Source organism: Sarcophilus harrisii, chromosome 3 (genome assembly GCF_902635505.1).
Source record: "Sarcophilus harrisii chromosome 3, mSarHar1.11, whole genome shotgun sequence".
NCBI lineage: Eukaryota > Metazoa > Chordata > Mammalia > Dasyuromorphia > Dasyuridae > Sarcophilus > Sarcophilus harrisii.
In genome coordinates, this window is record NC_045428.1 from 72,966,594 (window position 1) to 72,988,686 (window position 22,093).

The 22,093-nt window shown below is 31.9% G+C and overlaps 1 protein-coding gene across 6 annotated transcripts in view; it reads left to right on the top strand.

The window, feature by feature from the left end:
• The first annotated feature begins 1,757 nt into the window (after positions 1–1,757).
• KANSL1L (KAT8 regulatory NSL complex subunit 1 like) overlaps positions 1,758–22,093 on the top strand; it is a 160,925-nt gene continuing 140,589 nt past the window's right edge. For 2 of the 6 annotated variants that reach the window (XM_031958114.1, XM_031958117.1), the window contains exon 1: positions 2,193–3,386. In XM_031958114.1, the coding sequence (XP_031813974.1) occupies positions 2,278–3,386 (1,109 nt within the window). In that variant the 5' untranslated portion in view covers positions 2,193–2,277. Of the gene's footprint in view, positions 3,387–22,093 lie in introns of all 6 variants that reach the window. The other 4 variants (XM_031958118.1, XM_031958116.1, XM_031958115.1 and 1 more) reach the window with 4 other exon arrangements.

Sequence of the window (22,093 nt, forward strand, 5' to 3'; positions counted from 1 at the left end):
ATTCAGCCATTCTCCAACTGATGGGCATCCACTCAGTTTCCAGTTTCTTGCTACAACAAAAAGGGCTCCTACAAATATTTTTCATGTGCCGGTCCTTTTCCCTTTTTTATTATCTCTTTGGGATGCAGGCTTAGCAGAGAGACTGCTGGATCAAAGGGTTTGCACAGTTTGATAGCCTTTTGTGCATAGCTCCATGTTCTCCAGAATAGTTGGATCAAAAGAACTGCTTTTTAAAAAATTATTATCATTTGAACACCAATAATCAAGAATTAAATGTATAGAAAAGATTAATCTTTTTTTTTTGAGAAAACTCTTTGTATTCTTCATTGTGTTATGTAAATTGAGTATTCTTGGTGCCCCCTATAATATCCCTTTATGAATTGAATTACACTGGTCATTTAAGACCATTTCATGCTAAATAACATAGATTTAATATAATAATACTCAATAGATATAGTTCATTGGTCATGATTTAATCTTTTCCCCTTTAAAAGGAAGTGTAGGAACCTTATTATGCCTTTTATGGTCATAATAATGATGCCACTTATTCTAGATGTAGAATACATAGGGGATTAGACTGATTCTCTTATGTTACTTACCTAGACCTTTTTTGGTCATTCTTAACTTGACAAATAAACATGCACATTCTCATCTACCAAAAAACACAGAAAAATCAAATTTTAGATGAAACCATATATTTTCAGTTGATGAGCAGCCTCTTTCCAGATCTTTGATATAACAACAAAAAAAGAATTGCTATAAATATTTTGTGCATATGGGCCATTTCTCTCTTGGTGATATCTTTTGCTTGTTTGTTATGCTTTAATATTAATATTTATTGTGTTCCTGCATGTAGCCAAGAAACTATATAGATTTTTGCATCTTCAAAATGCCAGTGCCTAGCAGTTCCCCCTAAACTACAGTATAATAGCTCATACCATAATGATACATTGTTCTGTTAAAATATGAGCATAGGTCCATCGTATGGAAGCAGTGTGGATTAGTGTAGAGCATTCGCTAAACTAGGAGTTAGGTAACCCAAATCCTTAGTCTTGAGTCTGCCACTAACCCAATTAGCTTTTCAGTTTCTTCATCTATAAACAAGTGTTAAGTTAGGTAATTATGTAGGCCCCATCCAGATTGAATATTTTATGCTTTTAAGTAACTTTCTGAGAAGCAAAATGTACTTAGAGGAGGATCACATGAGTAATAAAGAGCCTCTAGTTTTTGTTACATCAAGCAAGATTAGTTTAAAGGAGCTTGGAATTTTAAAGAGATATTAAGGAAAGACTTAAGAGGAAAATGTAACAATTCCCATCAAGTCATTGATGGGTATCACGTGGATGAATTGTTTTTCTTGGACATGGAAAACACTACAAACAAGTAGAATTTGCAGAAAGGCAAATTTAAGCTTGATAATAAGGTAAAATTTCTAACAACAGGAGCCATTTGAAAGTGAAATAAGCTAGACATCTCAGTAGTTAATTAGTTAGTAGTTTCCATTCCAGTGAAAATATCAAGCAAAGGCTAGATGACCATTTGTTGGTTATGTGACAGAGGAAATTCTTATTCAGGTATGGTTTAGAATGGGAGAGTTTATATTAAAGGTTAAACTATATAGGTTCATAGTTTCTAAGTCATGAGTATTTTCAAAATCTTTTTGTTTAGTGTAGATATAGTTATTGTAATAGAATATTTTGAGTTTTAGATATTGGAATATAGGTGATTAAAATAAGTTTTTAAAGTGAATATTATACTCATAAATGTAGAATAAAACAATTATACACACTTTTAAAAATATTTAATTCTAGCTTTTAAGGAAACTATACAGTCAAAATAAGGGCCTAGATTCAGGGCTAGAAAATTTTTCTTTTAGATCTTATGCATTTGTCTAAATACAAGTTTTGACATTAACTTCCATGCATTTTTTAATTCCTTCACTTAGATATTTCTTTGAGTAACTCCTCTGTGTATGATGTCCACATGCTTTGAAACTTTGGCATTTTAGCTTCAATTTCACAGAAGAAACAGTACTTTTTGCCCTTATTGCCATACTGATAAGCTATCTAAAGTCTTGCCTAACATAGAAACAGCTGATGATGGAGCATTAGAAGGGAAAGAAACTTCATTCTATTCTTTTAAATCAGAAATGTACAGTGCATTGTCTAGAAAAGTTATGTGTTAGTGAAAAAACTTAATGTCTAAGTGTGTAAATATTTGATTATTCATTTTTCTATTTTATTTCCAGGCTTCCGGCAATTACCCATAGGAGTCGCCATGACCCCAGCTTTGAGAGAGGCCGAAATGAAGGGACATGGTATCCACTTGTCATCTTCTTTGTCTAGAACCATGGAGTCTGACACAGTGCTTTGTATGGAAAGTCCAGGAACTGTTGAAGAAAACCTAAAGGGAGACTCCATCACACAGATTAATTGCTCAATGCTGGGGTTTCCAACTCCTGAACCTAGCCTTAATGCTAATTTTGTGAATTTAAAACACTTTGGCTCTCCTCAGCCTTCAAAACATTATCAGACAGTCTTTCTAATGAGTTCTAATTCTTCAATAAACATGTATAGTGAAAATTATAAACAAAAAAAGTTAGGGGACCCTAATTGCAGTAAGCTAAAAAATGTGCTAAGGAATGGCACCAGCATTAGGCTTAGTAGAATTTGTCCTCCTAATTCTGAAGAGTTCATCAAAAAGGAACCTTTATCAGAGACCACAAGCCAGTGCATGACTGATTTGCCAAGTGTTTTGGATTCTAATGTAACCAAAGTCAGTAGTGTGGAAAACATAGAACTTCCAAACTGTAAATGGTACCAAAAGAATGGTCTTTTGGATAAAGCTTCTGTTGCTGAGAGTAAAAAGAGTTTTTTGCAGTGTGCTCAAAAGAAAGTTTGGCCTGTGCACCCAAATGTACTCATTAGCTCCCCTGTCACTGAGAAAGAAGAAGAAGTGAATGCTCGTTTACTTCATTGTGTAAGCAAACAAAAAATTCTCCTTAGCCAGGCCAAAAGAACTCAGAAACATTTGCAGATGCTACTGGCAAAACATGTTGTTAAACACTGTGGTCAGCAGATGAAATTCTCTATGAAGCATCAGTCCCAAAGAATGAGGATTTTTCACGAACCTGCCAGGATTCTAGACAATAGTTTCCACAGATGCACTGAAATTAAACCAGAAGTCTGCTTATCTAATTCAGAGAATGATTTGTGGAAAGATACAAAAAATGGTTTTGCAAGGTGCACCATTGCAGAAATTCAGAAGTTTGCACTGTCGGCTACAGGGTTGTTGTCTCATGTTGAAGAGGGTTTAGACTCTGATGCAACTGACAGCAGCTCAGATGAAGATTTGGATGAGAAGCCCATTAGAAAAAGTGTCATGGTGTAAGTGTGAAATTGTTAGATTTTAGTATATATAGCAATTATTTGGTAAACAACAATGATACTCATTAATTATCAGTAATTAAGATGTTATAGCAAACTTTCGTTCTAAATTATATCAGCATTTTTTATCCTTTAGATGGTTAAAAAAAGTATTCCCTTCTGTTTATATTGTTGGTGTAGTTAAGTTGAGTATGTGTATATGCTATTTGCCTTCCTATATTATTCAGCTTCAGTAAAAGGAGAAAACAATTGTTTTGGCAATAATAAAAACTATATGTAAGTGGATCTTTTTTTTTTTTTTTAACCCCTTTAGATATTCACTTGTGTTTTATGTTATTTTATGGTCAAGATCTTAATCTTACCACAAAGATGATCCAATCTGACTATTTTATATCTTGATCAAGGTGATGAGCCAGCACTCAGACTAAATCCTGAGCTTAGGTGATTTTCTTCTCTTATTGCTATAATGAGTTTTTTTTAGTATAACATTGAATAATAGTGGTGATTAATAGGCATCCTTGCTTCACAGCTTGTCTTAGTGAAATGGGCTTCTAACTTATTCGCATTACAGATAATGTTTCCCAGAAGTTTTAGATAGATAATACTTAACCATTTTAAAGAGAGTTCCATTTATTCCCATATTTTCTAATGCTTTTAAAAGGAAAGGGTGTTGTACTTTGTAAAAAGTTTTTTCTGCTTCTATTGATATAATCGTAATTTCTTTTGGTTTTGTTGTTGATATGGTTAATAATGCTGATAATTTTCCTAACATATTCCTGGTATAAATCTCAGTTGGTCATAGTGTAAGATCCTTGTGATATATGACTGTAATCTTGTTGCTTAAAATTTTTTTATCAGTATTTATTAGAGAAGTTGGTCCAAAATTTTTCCTCTGGTTTTTAGGTATAACATTATATTTACATTATAAAAGGAATTTGGTAGAATTCCTTCTTTGTCTAGATTTCCAAATAGTTTATATAGTATTGAAATTAATTGTTCTTTTAAATGTTGAATAGAATTCATTTGTGAATTCCTCTGGCCTTGGAAATATTTTTCTTAGGGAATTCATTAATGACTTGCTCTTTTTCTAAGATGGGATTACTTAAGTACTCTATTTCCTCTTCTTTTTTTTTTTTTTTATTTTTTAGCCTTTTATTTACAGGTTATATGCATGGGTAACTTTACAGCATTAACAATTGCCAAACCTCTTGTTCCAATTTTTCACCTCTTACCCCCTACCCCCTCCCCCAGATGGCAGGATGACCAGTAGATGTTAAATATATTAAAATATAAATTAGATACACAATAAGTATACATGACCAAACCGTTATTTTGCTGTACAAAAAGAATCAGATTCTGAAATATTGTACAATTAGCTTGTGAAGGAAATCAAAAATGCAGGTGGACATCAATATAGGGATTGGGAATTCAATGTAATGGTTTTTAGTCATCTCCCAGAGTTCTTTCTCTGGGTGTAGCTGGTTCAGTTCATTACTGCTCCATTGGAAATGATTTGGTTGATCTCGTTGCTGAGGATGGCAAGGTCCATCAGAACTGTTGTTGTTCTGTTGTTGAAGTATATAATGATCTCCTGGTCCTCCTGTTCATTTCACTCAGCATCAGTTTGTGTAAGTCTCTCCAGGCCTTTCTGAAATCATCCTGTTGGTCATTTCTTACAGAACAGTAATATTCCATAATATTCATATACCACAATTTATTCAGCCATTCTTCAACTGATGGATATCCATTAATCTGGGCAATTTATGTTTTTGTAAATATTCATTGATTTTGCTTAGATTTATTGGCACATATTTATTGGCACGTATTTGAGTAAAATAGCTCCTAATAATTGCTTTAATTTCTTCTTCATGAATAATGAATTCATTCTTTTCATTTTTGATACTGGCAATTTGGTTTTCTTTTTTTAAAGTCAAATTAATCAATGGTTTACTTTATTGTTTTTTTCTCCCATAAAACTAGCTCCTAATTTTATTTAATAGTCCAAAGGTTGTCTTTCAGTTTTATTAGTTTCTCCTTTTATTTTCAGGATTTCCAATGCTTAATTGGGGATTTTTAATTTGCTTTTTTTTCCTGGGTTTTTTTTTTTTTTAGTTGCATACCCAATTCATTGATCTGCTCTTTCTCTATTTTATTGATATAAGCATTTAGAGATACACATTTTCCTAAGTACTGATTTGGATACAACCCATAAATTTTGGTATGTTGTCTTCTTGTTGTCATTCTCTTTAATGAAAGTTTTGATAATTTTTATGATTTATTCTTCAATCTCTTCTCTTTTTTAAAATACAGGCTTTCTTTTTAACAAATTTTATTTTATTCTGAACTTAAGAAATAAAATAAGTATTTCCATAACAAAAGTGGAATAGAAAAAAAATTGCAGGTCCATTAAGTACAATTTGCTATTCCTTTCAAAATTACAATGAAGTAACTTATTTTTTTCCCCTCTTCCCTCCACCCTCTGAAACTTCAAAATGATTACTATTAGACACAAAGCTTGTGTGTGTATTATGTTATGTATATAAATATATGTATGTGTATATATATATATATATATATATACATAACATAATACACACACACATATATATCAGTACATTTTCTAGATGCAAACAGCATTTTCTTAGGATCTTTGCAGTTAATTTGGGTGTTTATATTAGAATGACTTGGTCACTCAAAGTTATTCTTAAAACAATATTGTTACTGTATACAATGCTCTCTTGGTTCTGTTCATTTTGCTCTTGATTATTTCATGGAGATCTCTCCATGCTTTTCCAAAATCATTGAACTCATCATTTTGTATGGCAGAATAACATGAATTTTTATCACAATTTGTTTAGCCATTCATTAATTTAAGGCAATTTGCAGTTTTTTTTTTTTGGCTACCACAAAGGAGAGCTACTATAAATGTTTAAGAACATTTAGGTTCTTTTCCTTTTCTCCTAATTATCTTGGGAAATAGACCTAATAGTGTTATTGTTGGGTTAAAGGGCAATTTACACCATACAATACTCTTATCTCTTGTTTGTAGATGAATTGTTTACCTATTCATAAGTTTTGATAGATAATACATTCCATTCTTCAGATTTTCTTGTAATGTCTCCCTTTCTTATATCTAGAATATATATCCATTTTGACAATCTTGTTAATGTTGTAAGATAAAAGTCTATGCTCAGTTTCAGCCGTTCTGCTTTCCAGGCTCTTAATGTGTTTGTTGTTGTTGTTGTTTGTTTTAATCAAATCATGAAATTTTATCATCAAAATTTAAATCTCTACAGTTATCAAAGAAGATTCATTTGCTACAATAGATTGTATTTCTATTCTGCTCCACTGACTACTTGTTTCTCAACCAGTACCAGACAGTTTTGATAATTATTGCCTTATAATATAGTTATCTGCTACTGCTAAGCTTCCTTTTACATTTTCCCATTAATTCTTTTGATATTCTTGACCTTTTATCTTACCAAATGAATTGTATTATTTTTTCTAGCTCAGTAAAAAAATTTTTTTGTTAATTTAGTTGGAATCATATTGAATCTATGGGTTAATTTGGATAAAATTGCATATTCGATCTACTTATTCTTTAGAATTAGACTAATTTGTTTCCAATAAATTTTTAATTGATTTTTCCATGACCCTTTGATTTTTATTGTGTTATGGTCTAAAAGGATGCATTTAATATTTGTTTTTCTATATTTGATGTTAGGTTTTTAATGCCCAAATACATGGTCAGTTGTTGTTTGTAGGTGTCATGTATCCCTGAGAAACAGGTATAATTCTTTATATTTCCATTCAGTTTTGTGTACTAGTTTTTTATATCTAACTTTTCTAAAATTCTTCACCTCCTTACGTTATTTTTTGTCTTTTTGGGAGGGGGGGGCATCAGATTTATCTAAGTTTTGAGAGGGGAAAGTTGAGATCTCCCACTAGTAGAGTTTTATTGTCTATTTCCTCTTGTAACTCATTTAGTTTCTTTAAAAATTTAGATGCTGTATCATTTGGTGCATTTAGGTTTAGTACTGATCCTGTTTTATTGTCTGTGGTACCTTTTTAGCAGGATGTAATTTAATTTCCTTCTTTATCTCCTTCAATTAGATCTATTTTTGTTTTTGCTTTACTTGAGATCGTGATTTCTACCCTTGCTTTTTTTTTTTTTTTTTTTAGCTTCAGCTGAAGCATAACAAATTCTGCTCAAGCCCCTTACATGTGTGTCGGGTGTGTGTGTGTGTGTGTGTGTGTGTGTGTGTTTACTTTAAATATGTTTCTACTAAACATATTTGTTTTAAGATTTTGGTTTTTAATCTCTGTTATTTTCTTTTCTTTTATGGATTAGTTCATCCCATTCACAGTTAGGATAGCTATGTATTTCTCTCTTGCTTATTTTACCCCAGTTTATTCTTGTCTCTTTCCTTATGTGTTCTTACAAGTGTTCTGCTTTTTAGCACTACCTCCTCCAATCTGCCTTCCTTTCTATCAGTTCTTTCTCTTTCTATTATCTTCTTCTGCTCTTACTTATAAGATAAAATAAAATAAGATAAAATCTTACTTATAAGATAAAATAAATTTCTATACTGTTATTCCTTCTTTGAGCCAGTTCCAGTGAGAGTAAAGTTTAAGTATTGCTTGTCACTCCACTCCCCTCCCCCAATCATTTCCTCTGCTGAAATAGCTTTTTCATCTTTTATGTGGTTTAACTTACCCCATTCTACTTCTCCCTTCTACCTTCTCCCAGTGCATCCTCTCTTTCTCACTCTTTAATTTTGTTTTGTTTTATTTCATTGCATCACAGTCAATTCACATTCATATCCTCTGTCTTTGTATGTAGTCTTTCCAACTGTCCTAATAGTAATAAAGTTCTTAAGAATTACAAGTATCATCTTGTCATATAGGAACATAAACAGTAAATTAACTTTCTTTAGTCCCTTAAATTTTCTCTTTTCTGTTTACCATTTTTATACTTCTCTTGAGACTTCTATTTAAAAATAAATGTTTCCAATCAACTTTCTGGTTTTTTTCATCAGGAATGCTTGAAAGTGCTCTATTAATTTTCCATTTTTTTCCTCTGAAGGATTATAATCATATTCACTGGGAAGATATCCTTGGTTGTAATTCATATTTTTTTGCTTTCTGGATTATTATATTCTAAGCCCCCCAATCTGTTAATGCAGAAGCTACTAACCTTGTGTAATCCTGACTGTGGCTTCACAATATTTGAATTGTTTCTTTCTGGTTGCTTACAGTATTTACTTCTCACCCTGAGAGTTCTGGAATTTGCCTGTAATATTTTTGAGCGTTTTCATTTTAGAATTTTTTGCGGGGAGATAATTGATAGACTTTTTCAATTTCTATTTCATCTTCCCATTCTAGGATATCAGAGCAATTTTCTTTAATAATTTATTAAAAGATGATGTTTAGGCTATTTTCTTTTTTCAAACTTTCACTTGTTTAATTCTGATTTTTAAGAAATTACTTTCTTTAGTGAGCTTTTATGTCTCCTTTTCCATTTGGCCAATTGTACTTTTTTAAGAAGTTATTTTCCTTAGTGAATTTTCTTGCATTCCCCTCCCCCCCATTTTTTTGATCTTCCATACCAAGCTGTTGACTTGTTTTTCATGATTTTCTTACTCCACTCTCATTTATTTTCCCAATTTCCTTATACCTCTCTTTATTTGATTTTAAAAATCCTTGTTGAACTCTTCCAAGGAGTTGTTTTTATTTTTTGAGGGGCTCTCCGGGACAACCAATTTGTGTTTTTTTTTGTTTTTGTTTTTTTTTTGAGGCTTCACATGTAGCTATTTTGACATTTGTTGTCCTCTTTTGAGTTTCTGTTTTGATTTTTCTTGTCACTATAGTAACTTTCTATAGGTAAGTGATTTTTTTCCCTCTAATTTTTCCAGCTTATTTCTTGATTTTAATTGTATGTTTAAATTGGGCTTTGCTACTCAGGTAGGTTGTGGGTATGGGTACTGTCCCGACTTTTTGAGTTTTTCGTGCTGCTTTTTTCAGACCTAATTTTGGGGATCTGTAAGTTGTAAATTCTTCTAAGGTAGCATAATCTTAAGAGAGAGATGGTTGGTCACTGCCCTGTGCTTTAGTCTGTGAGCAACCACAACCACTTTTTACCACCTTGGACTCATGCCATGTAGCTGGACACTCTAGTGTGCTAGTGCTTTTGCTTACCAACTGTGAGAGTGACCTCTATCTGTGAGCTGGATCCCCATTAGACAATGCAATAGAGTCCTGCACTCAATGCCAGAAAAGTATTCCCTGTAATTTCCTTCTGACCAGCTGTCTAGGTTCCTTACCATTTGTAGGCTGAGAGCTCTGGATCCAGACTGATGTTGCCAATTTAATTGCCCTCAAAGATTGCTCTGACTTTCTAAGATGGGACATGTGCTAGCTATTGCACCAAGATGTTGCATCTTGCATCTAGCCTGTGCCTGGATTTGGGGGATTTGGGGGCTTACTTCTGGTTTGTGCTGGAGGAACTTTCCTGCTGGCTTGCTAGGCCTGCCTGTATTGCACTTTGCTTCATTCTCACTTCAGTAATACACTCCTTTCCTGTTGGCTTTCTAAGATGTTTTGAATTGGAAAATTGTTTCTGTCCTTTTATTGGTTCTTCTGCTCTAGAATTTGTTTTGAGATAATATTTTAAAATTATTTTGGGGGAACTTGAGAGCAATGAATGAACTCTAAAAAACTATAACAATAAGAAAGAGGTAGTCAAATATTGAATACCTAATTCATTAGTTTGTAATTTTAAAATTAAAAAGGAATATAATGGTATAATTATCAAGCTATATGGATGGAATAACTTGAATATTTTATATATTCAAGTATTTAGTGTTAAGAATTTTTGTGTAGTAAATATTTTGCACATGTTTCATTCTTGATATGTCTTTAAAATATATACATATATATTTTAAACATATCCTAGTTTGTGAAATATCCCCCCAGTTCTATTTCACTTAATTTTTCCCTAGAGAAGAACTGATAAAGAAGTTTGCTTCTCATGAAGCAAAAATAGTAACAGAAACTTTTTATGCTTTCTTACTTAAATTTCATGCCATATAGTTTATCATTAAATTATTTATGCTCATCTATGTTGTTTGCTAATAGTTTTATGTGAACTATTCTTTCCAGTTATGTTGTGAACGCCTTAGGGAACAAGTACCATGTTTTATACTTTTTCTAGGACAATGTGTTAAAAACATAGTAATGTTTAATAATTAATTTATTGAATTGTAAAACTAAACTTCAATACTCAAGAAGCAGGTGGTTCAAAGAATTGAAACTATTTGATATATATGCATGCAGTAAGAAAATTAAATCCTTATTTGTTTTTATAGTAACTCAGCATTTAGAATAATTTCATATATAGTACTTGGCATGTGCTTTGCACAAAGTAGGATTTTAATAAAATTATTGTTCATTGGATAGGTAATAGAAGTTGGCTTGCTGTTAAATTTGGTTTCTGTTGTGTTAGTTTAGAAAATTATAGCTCTTGTTATAAGGTATTATAAGTGTTACATGATCAAGATTTTTAAAATGTAGAATATTGGAAAAGGGCAGATGTTCAGATTTTCAAGGAACTTAGGTTCACTTCTAGCTTGGGGATTAGAGAACTTGGCATTGAAGGAGATAGCATCTGGAAGGATCAGAAGAAGATGAAGGATGCAAGAGCAGAGGACAAATGTGTCATTAAAATAATTGATCTTGAAATTAAGACTGAATGAAGAAAGGAATTGAAGCTAGAACAGTCATAGGCTAGAAGTAGGAAGAAAGATAAAAACAAAATTCAGGTGCAAGAGAACTAGAGGTATAAGAATATTTTTATAGTGATTTACTCATTTTTTTAAAATTCTAAAGTGGAAGAAGCTAGGGGTGAGGTGGGAGGAGAGCTTTTGCTTTTATGCAAAATTGAATCAATCTCATTGCTATGGAAAAAGGCAGGTCTGGTAGATCAAGTTCCCTTCTCTGCTTCTACTCTCATCTCCCTCTGGGATAAGCAGAGAAATCTCTCTTTAAAAAAAAAAAAAGTCAATAGCATTTTATTTTACAAGTGCACGTAAAGATAGTTTCAACATTCAATTTTGAAAGGGTTTGTGTTCCAGATTTTTCTTCCTCCCCCTCTTAGCTTCCTCCTCCCCAAGATACCAAGCAAAATGTTATATATACAATTCTTTTGAAAATATTTTCATATTTATCATACTATGCAAGAAAAATAAAAAGGAAAAAATACATGAAAAAAAACAAACAAACCATGAAAGGTAAAAATACTAAGCTTTGATCTACAATCAGTTTCTCTCTCTGGATATGGATGGCATTTTCTATCCCAAGTCTACTTGAACTGTCTTTAGTCACTGCATAGTTGAGAAGAACCAAGTCCAGCACAGTCAATCATCACATAATCTTGTTATTGTGTACAGTGTTTTCTTGGTTCTTCTCATTTCCCTCAGCATTAATTTATGTAAGTCTAACCTGTAAGAGTATTTTTTTAAAAAGTTCAATGACTCTCAGTCTCATAGAAGCTCAATCATAAGGCCCATGGGAATAGAATTGGCAGACTGGGGCGTTTGACTTAGATTCAAAATTTTAGAATGTATCAATGTTATCATCATGTTGCAGCTTATTAATTTTATTATAATAACAAAATTCAGTATACTTCTTATCTACATTGATATCCAGCTTTTTAAAAAAAATTTATTATAACTTTTCATTGACAGTACATATGCATGGGTAATTTTTTACAACATTATCCCTTGCACTCATTTCTGTTCTGACTTTTCCCTTCCCTTCCTCCACCCCCTCCCCCAGATGGCAAGCAGTCCTATACATATTAAATATGTCACAGTATATCGTAGATACGATATATGTGTGTAGAACCAAACAGTTCTCTTGTTGCACAGGGAGAATTGGATTCAGAAGGTAAAAATAACCTGGGAAGAAAAACAAAAATGCTAACAGTTTCCCAGTGTTCTTTCTTTGGGTGTAGCTGATGTTGTCCATCATTGATCAATTGAAACTGAGTTAGATCTTTTCTTAGTCGAAGAAATCCACTTCCATCAGAATATTTCCTCATACAGTATCGTTATTGAGGTATATAATGATCTCCTGGTTCTGCTCGTTAAACTTAGCGTCAGTTCATGTAAGTCTTGCCAATCCTCTCTGTATTCATCCTGCTCGTCATTTCTTACAGAACAATAATATTCCATAACATTCATATACCACAATTTACCCAACCATTCTCCAGTTGATGGGCATCCATTCATTTTCCAGTTTCTGGCCACTACAAACAGGGCTGCCACAAACATTTTGGCACATACAGGTCCCTTTCCCTTCTTTAGTATCTCTTTGAATCCAGCTTTTTAAAGTGGTATTAGGTAAGTATTGTATGCAGTTTGGTTAATTTCTATTCTAATTTCATTCCCTGGAAAATGTGCCTGGACACAATATGAAGCATTTCCTGCTTATTTATCAGCTAATATTAGTTCTAATGTTAGTGTGTATTTTTGTAATTTATTTATCTTTAATGGTAAATTAATTATTGATTTCCTGTAGAACCTACAAAACTATACTTTTTGAAACCCTTCCCAGATTTCTTTGTCTATGTTGATGATATATTCCTTAGTACTTATTACCTTATTGATGGCAAAACAGTCCTCTTTTTCTCTCCACTTTTTTTTTTACAGGAAACTTCCTATCCAGGACTAGGTCAGAAAAACTAAAACTTTTTATTAAAAGAATGATTAGTAAATATGTAGAAAAGAAAGTATTAATAATAACATTTCAAAATGTTTTGCCAATGTTGGTCATGCCATTTAAACCTCATTTCCTTCTTTGATAAGGTTATTAGACTACATTAGAGGAATCCCATAGACATAGTACGCCTAAATTTAGCAAGGAATTTAAAAGAATCTCTTATTATTCTTCAGTCTTATAGATTGAATAAAAGTATATTTAGGTTCATTAAAAACTATTTGAAAGAACAGACCCAAAGAAGCAGTCATTAATGGTTTGAGGTTTGCTAGGACATTGATAAAGGTAAAGGTATAGATAACATATATTGTTGTTATCTTGTTGCACAGGAAGAATTGGATTCAGAAGGTAAAAATAACCTGGGAAGAAAAACAAAAATGGAAACAGTTTACACTCATTTCCCAGTGTTCTTTCTTTGGGTGTAGCTGCTTTTGTTTGGCTGTAGTTTGCTAGAACATTGATAAAAGTATAGATAACATAGAAATCATCAGATTTGCAGTGTACTGAAACTGGGAGAGATAGCTAATATGTTGAAAGCTGGTATTTAGAAAGATTTTGGCTATTTAGATGTTTGGTGGCGGAATCTAATAAGATAAAATTTCATAGGGATAAATGTAAAACCTAACACTTGCCTTCCAAAAAATCAACTTTATGAGGACACTAAAAAGAGATGCGGTTAGACTGCCATTCATCTGGAAAACACTAAGGGATTTTAGGAAACTACTTACATACAAATCAACATTGTGACTTGGAACCCAAGTAGAGTATGAAATCTTGTACTGCATGGATGATAGATCTAAATTTTGTCATAGACCATATATAGCGTTGTATTTAGTTCCTCATGACACATTTTAGTTAAGGATAATGTTTTTTCTGAAAAATATCCATATGAGAGTGACATCTAAGTTTCAAATATTTCAAGGACTGTTTTGTATAAGAACATTTTTTTCTTTTGAGGGAGGGAATGATACTAGAGGATAGAATTGGCAGCAATGGATTGAAGTTGCAAACAACAATTTTAGGTTGATGTGAAGAAGAATTTTTCAATAATTATAGCCCTAAGAAGTAGGTCTCTCCACTACAGATTTTCAAGAAAAGCTATATAATCATATGTTGCTTGGGTTTTGAAATACCTACTGACTGTTTCTGAGATTATGATTCAGTGAACTTTTAAAAAAATGTTCTCACTTCTAGTTCTCTTGAACCTATACTTGGATGTATCATTTCCTCCTATTTCTATCCTATGACTTTTTTAGCTTCAGTTCTCTTCTTCAGTCCTTACCCCAAGACTGGTTATTCTAATGCCATATCTCACCTGTTCTTAAAACCTTGATCTTCTGCTGTTCCCTTCAGGAGCTGCCGCATTCTTCACTGACAACTTCTTTCATCTTCATGCTTAGAAGTAAGCCTCCCTTGAAGCTCTCATTATATCCTATTCAATCTTAATTTTCATTCTTTTTGTATAGTTATTTATTTGTAGATCCCCTCTCCCTGACTAGATTTTAGTTTTTTGAGGATAGGAAATAGAATTTTTCATATTTGTATCTTTAGAACTTAACACAGCGCTTTATATACATCATAGGCATTTAATAATTGTTTAATTGTATTAAGAAAAGGTGCCACAATTATATTTTCTTTCTAGTATGAAGGTAAAAATATTTGAAAGAATTTCATTTAGCCTGTAACATTAGTATTAAGAAATGACATTCTGTTTGTGCCTCTTGAAAAATGAAACACAGCTTTAAATGTCTATAGCAGTAACTCATGAGGTTATTAAATGAGAATGGTAAATGAGAAACATTTCTTTGTGTTCATACATTCATAGACATAAATGTCTATATGTATACCTATATATATATATATATATATATATATATATATATATATATATATATAAAACTATATGTATGTATCTCCTTTTTTTCCCTATCCCCTCTCATTGCCTCTCCTTACCATTCCACTTTGTGTGTATGCTCTAAAATGGCCATGATTTTGAAGTGAAAGGTTTACGTGGTGTGTATGTCTGTGTGTGCATGTATATTTAGTTTGGTGTATAAACTAACATTTTCTGTTCTTCTTAATTTAAAAAGCCAGATGACTTAAATGTACTATTTCTATATGAAATAAATTCATTTAATTTATTGAGTCATAGATTAATTTGGCTTGATTGATTTTTCTTCCATTCCATTTTAATTAGGTCTTTAGTTTTCATTATAAAAGAGTCCCTGGTCCTAAGGTCAAATGTTAGTTTTCAAGTAACAGTTGCTGGATGAAAAGAGAAATGTACTCACATTGCTTTTTTAACTTTGTCATTTTTTTCATTTAACTAACATTTGTTAAGTTTCTACTACTTGTGTTAAATATTAGGAGAAATACAAAGATGTTACATGTTTCTTATTTTCTTTTAAATGTATTTTAATTACTATATTTTTAAATTAATAAATTTTGGTAATTTATTTTATTCTACATTCTTTAAGGACAAAGTTTCGTGTTTGTGTTTTGTGTCCCTAGCCGCTAACATATTGCCCACAATATATTTAACACCTATTCATTGAATTGAATTTATAATATTACTAATTTATTTTTTAAAATTCAGTTTAATAGAGAACTTAGTAACCAGTAGTAGCAAGTCAAACATTATTTGGAATTGTGAAATTTGGGGGGTTTTGTGGTTCTTATACATGTCACAAATTATTGTCCTCTGAACATACCTGTTTTTTTGGATGACACCTAGGGCAGTGATGTTTTTACTCCTTTTCCCCACCCAAATACATCCCAGACTTCTTTGTGGTTGGCATGAGCATTCTTTAGAATCAGGGGATCTAGAGCTTGAAGGAACTTAGAAATGAGCTTCTTCACAACTAATAAGGATATTGAGGCTCCTGGAAGGGAGCTTACTTCTCAAAAGACATAGATGTTAAAAATAAGGGTATGAGTTTCATGCTGTTCTTTTGGCTCCAGATTGAGCAGTCTTTCTAGTCATGCTCTATGTGAAGGCAGTGCAAACCATGTCTTAACTGGAATAATGTAGTTATACTAGGAAAAAAAGCAACAAGAGAGCCAAGAAGATTTGCTGGATTAGTGTGGGGAGAGGGATAGATTTGGAAATGAAAGATATATAAAAGCAAAAATTATCAATAAATTTTTTTAATTCACTAAAGAAAACCAAATAAAAGGTTGTAGCATATAAGGAAGGTTTTGCATGCTCTGGCTTGCAAGGAATTCTTAGATCTGAGAATTTCAAGGTCGAATGCTTAGATAAGTTCTGAGATCATATTAAATTAGGATTTGGCAGTTGTCCTTAAAATATATTTGAATAGTGCTGTGTTATAGAAGAGGAATTTTAATAATTGTATACATGTGTCTACATGACATACCCAAGTAGAATCTTTCCCTTTCAGTATTAATTATAAATTAACATTTTCATGGCTATATGTGTGTGTATTATGTATAATACACATTATATATAATATACATATGACTAAAGGTTTGTATTAATTTGTAAAATATAGTACATTTAAGGTTTTTAAAATTATACATCCTAAAAACCAAGGGGGTGCTATAGTACATAGAATGCTTGGAGTCAGGACAAGTTGGGGTCTCAGACCCTTATTAACTGTGTGACCCTCTTTGCCTCAATTTCCTCAGTTTTAAAACTGGAATACATCAACACATCCCATCTAACAGCACTTTCCTAGTTTTTCCCATAAAAAATAAAAACAAAAAAATCCAACAATCAATCAAAACTGCCTATTAGTGTCACGTTTTATTATAATTTTGTAGTTTATGATTTGTTTACAGCAAAGAAGGATGCCTAGTATAAATCATTGAAATGGTGAGAGACATTCTTACTTTATTTTCTATCAACTAAATTAGTGTAACCAAGTGGGGACTGAAAGGTGTTGTATTAGTTTAGTGATACAGAAATAATGTTTGGTTATAATTGGAAAGTTACAGGTACTGATAGCAGTGAAAATTAAGATGCTTTTCTGGAGAATAAGAAAATTAATTGAAAGAAGTTGGCTTTGTCCTTTGAATTAATTAGTAATTTAAAAAAAATACTGGAGATCATATAATTATGCTGCCTTGGCACTGTATTGAAAAAGAAGCAAATAACCAAAACATTACAGGATATCAGAAACATTATGGATAATACTAATTGTAGCTGGCATTACAATAGTGCCTAATATTTTCCAGTCATTATACTAAGTGTCTTACAACAGCTCTGAGAGGATAGGCCCAGCATTATCAACTGTGCCTCTTAGCTTTGCATGTTCAAATAAATAAAGTCTAGGGCAACTCCTAATTCACTCTTTTTCTTATAACAAAACATTTAATATAATAAAAATAACTAGCATTTTTATAGCATTGTAAAGTATTTTACATGTGTTATCTCATTTGATTCTCACAACAATCCTGAGAGGTAGGTTCTATTATCCCCATTTTATGATTAAGGAAATGAAAACAGTGACTTGTTCAAAGTTACACTTACTCAAAATCACACAAACAGTAAGTGTGTGGAATAGAATTTGAACTCGTATTTCAATTGAAAACACAGCACTTTACTTACTATACAATTTAGTTGCTTCTACTTAAGTCAGTATATTCTATAATTTAGATTTAATTTAGATCCCATAATGAATATATTAGATAATAGATTTAATTTAGATCACATAATTATTTATCATTTTAATTTACTTTTATGTTTTGAATTGTTTTTTCTTTAATCCTAACCAAGTTACTCTTTAACAATCCATCCCTATTGAATATGTATAGCTTTAAATTGCCATGATTTAACTCACATGGTAGCAACTCAAATCAGTACTTCAAGGGACTGACCTGGCTCTTTTATAATTGGATTGTTTGTAGCAGTATCGCGTTGTAAATACCATAAGATCACTGAAGCAGATTTGGATTGAATGAATTCTTGAGTTAAAAAGATGTATATTTCATCAAATTGCAATGTTATATGTATATATATATATACATTTTATTATATTTCTGTCTTTATACCATGTACATTTATTTCACAGTAACATAGTCTCCAGCCTTTGTAAAGAGAAAAGGAAGATGCTTCTTGTGTTTCTTATCTGGCACAATTATAATTTCACAGAAGTTTCAAATATTTTGCTATTGTATTTCCATTTGTATTATAATAATTAAATCTGTTTTCTGGTCTATTTGCTTCATTTTAAATCAATTTATTTGATTTTTGTATGATTATATGGTTTTTCTGTGGGCATAATACTTTGTTTCAAATTCTTTGCTATTAAAAAAAATTTTTGTAATATATATAGGCTCTTCCTCCTTATTAATGATCTTCTTGGGGTACATGCCTAGCAGTAAAATTTTTGAGGTCTAGGAGTTTGGATATTTCAGTCACTTTGTTTGCATAATTATACATTGCTTCTAACAGTTCATTGATTATTCCACTAACATTTTATTATTCCATTGATTATTCCATTGATCATTCCACTAACAGTTCATTGATATACTTATGTTCCCACATTCCCTCCAGCATTAGTAATTTTTATTTTCTGTCATCTCAGATAATCTGATGGATTTGGGATACTTCAGAATTGTTTTAATGTGCATTTCTCTAATTGTTAGTGATTTAGTTATTTTATATGACTATCGAGAGCTTTGCTTTCTTCTTTTGAAAACTACCTATAGGTGTTCATATCTTTGAATTGGGATCTTTTAGATTTTTGGGTGTCTAGCATTTAGCCCAATGCATGAAACATGCCATAACTTGTTCAGCCATTCCCCAAGTGATGGGTTTTCCCTGAGTTTCAAATTCATTCATCATACTGAGGATAAGCCAATCATTATATCACTAGGGAACCATTATTTGTTGTAAGATTAAATCCATCCTACTGAATTAGAGAACTATTAATCACCATGCTAAACTAGATGACCATTGTCTTATCAATTCCACTGAGTTAATGCCTTGTAAGAATCTTTGTTTCAAGTACATTTCTCCAGAGTTCTGGCCCATTACATCCCTCCTATAAAAATTTGCATTTAGGAAAAGCAAAACTCTTAGTGACTTATATTATTGTACATTCTGAATTGGGATCGTCCCTTGATCCTTTCTTTGAAAGAATAATGCTTGACATGGTCTTCCAATTCTGTCTGACTATATCTACTGATGGGGAGCTCACTACTTTGAAAGGCAACCAAATTGCATTGCTAGACATCCCTGGATATTAGAAATTCTTCCATATTTTGAACCTAAATCTCTATTATATTATTGCCTCTGTTTAGAAGAACAAGTTAAGAATAGTAAATAGGAATTGAGAGTAGAGCTGAAGGGTCAGAAGAACTATATATCGTCCGAGATAGAGCAAGATTAAAATCAGGATAATAATTAGGTGAGTGAAGGTGGTGAGTTATACATGAGACACAGGATTGTCTGAAGTAGCTCTGTACCTTGGTAATCGGCAAGACATCAAGATTAAGAAATAATTTTGTAAAGTTTTGTAAGCATTTGTATGTTTCTAGCAACATGTGCTACTAATCCTGCTGTCCAATTTCCTATGACTCCTTTTGGGCTTCTGGCAGCTCCCAACCTCATTGTTCTTTGTGACAAAGACTTTAGATATCTTTCCTTGAGGCAAAAAAAACTGGGGCCTCAGATCTGTGTGTGTGTGTGTGTGTGTGTGTGTGTGTGTGTGTGTGCACACACATATATAAATTAAATTTTTATTTTCAATTCCATTTTTTTTCCTTCCTTCCACTCTTTCATCTGTTGAGAAGACAAGAAATGCAACAACAACTATATATATGAAGTCATGCAAAACATATTTTTGTATTAGATGTGATTGGGGTGCAGGGAAAAACAAGAAAAATTAAGAGAAAAAAATGCTTCAGTTTGTTTCTGTGTCCATTAACTTTGTCTCTGGAAATAGGTAGCATTTTTCATTATCAGTCCTTTGGAATTGTGGCAGATTATTGTTTTGATTGGAATTACCAAGTCATTCATAGTTGATTTCTTTATAATATTATTTATTGTATACATTGTTTTCCTTATTCTGCTCAGTTTACTTTTCGTTACTTCATATAAGTGTTCTCAGGTTTTTCTGAAATCACCTCCCATGTCAATTCTTGTAATACAATAGTTTTCCATCATATTCACATGCCATAACTTATTCAGCCATTCCCCAAGTGATGGGTTTTCCCTGAGTTTCAAATTCTTCAAAACCACAAAAGAGCTGCTATCAGTATTTTTTTATGCAAGGGTCCTTTTCATTTTTATTTTTATTTCTTCAGGGCATAGACATAGTATATAGAGATTTATAATCCTAGTTTTAGGCATAGTTTTAAATGGTTTTCCAGAATAGTTGGATTAGCTCACAGCTCCAACAGTTCATTGGTATGCTTATTTTCCCACATACCTTTAGGCATTTGTCGCTTTTATTTCCTGTCATCTCAGATAACCTGATGGATATGAGATATTTCAGAATTGTTTTAGTGTGCATTATTCTAATTATTAGCGATTTAGAGTTTTTTATATGAACATTGAAAGCTTAGATTTCTTCCTCTGAAAACTATCTGTTCATATCTTTGATCTTTGGTTAATTAAGAAATGAGTGTTTTTATAAATGTAGGTTATTTCCCTATATATTTAAGACGTTTCAGAGTATCTTAAAATCATTTCTCTCCCCTTCCTCCCAGTTTCCTGCTTTTCTTTTAATTTTGTCTTGGTGTTGTTTGAGGAAATCTTAATTTCAATTAATACTATTTTATTTCCTCTGAAACCTATACTTTGTACTGTTCATGGATTCTCTGCCTGTCCATAGATCTGACAGGCAATTTCTTCCATGCTCCACTAATTTCCTTATGGTATCAATCTTGATGTCTAAATCATCTACCCATCTTGAGTTTATCTTGTTATATGGTTGTGAGATGTTGGACTGTGTCCAGTTTCTGATAAACTACTTTCCAGTTTTCCCAGCAGTTTATGTCACACAGTGAGTGGTTGCCCCAGTAGCTGGAACCTTTGAGTTTATCAAACATTAGGTTATGTGCTCATTTCCTTCTGTATATTATGTACCTCTAATCTAGGCCTTTGATCAAACTATTTGTTAGCCAGCACTTGACTGTTTTGATGACTACCATTTTATAGTATAGTTTAAGATTTGGTACTTGTAATCCCTTTCCCTTCATATTTTTATTTTCATTGATTCCCTTGATAGTCTTGAAACTTTTGTTCTTCTAGATGAATTTTGTCATAATTTTTTCTAGCTCTTTGAAGTAATTCTTAAATCATTTGATTAGTTTAGTACTGAATAAGTAAATTAATTTATATAATATCATTTTTATTATATTGACTAAGTCTAACTTTTCTAGTTAGGTAGATGTCTTTGTGTGAAAAGTGCTTTGTAATTGTGTTCCTATCCTTCCTGTGTGTAGAATCTTAGCAGATAGACTCCCAAATGAAATTTCTGTCTCTCCTTTTTAAATTTTTTTATTAATTAAAGCTTTTTATATACAAAACATATGCTGAGTAATTTTTCAACATTAACCCTAAGCAAAACTTTTTATTACAAATTTTCCTCTCCTTCTCACCCCTTCCCCTACCAGACAGGTAGTCTAAGACATGTTAAATATGTTAAAATATATGTTAAATGCAATATATGTATGCATATTTATACAGTTATCTTGCTGCACAAGAAAAATCAGATCAAGAAGGAAGAAAAAAACTGAGAAAGAAAACAAAATGCAAACAAATAACAACAGAATGAGTGAGAATGCTATGTTGTGTTCCACACTCTGTTCTCATGGTTCTCTCTCTGGGTATAGATGGCTCTCTTAATCACTGAACAAATGGCACTGGTTTGAATCATCTCATCGTTGAAGAGAGCCACATCCATCAGAATTTATCGTTGTATAATCTTGTTGTTGCTATGTATAATGATTTCCTGGTT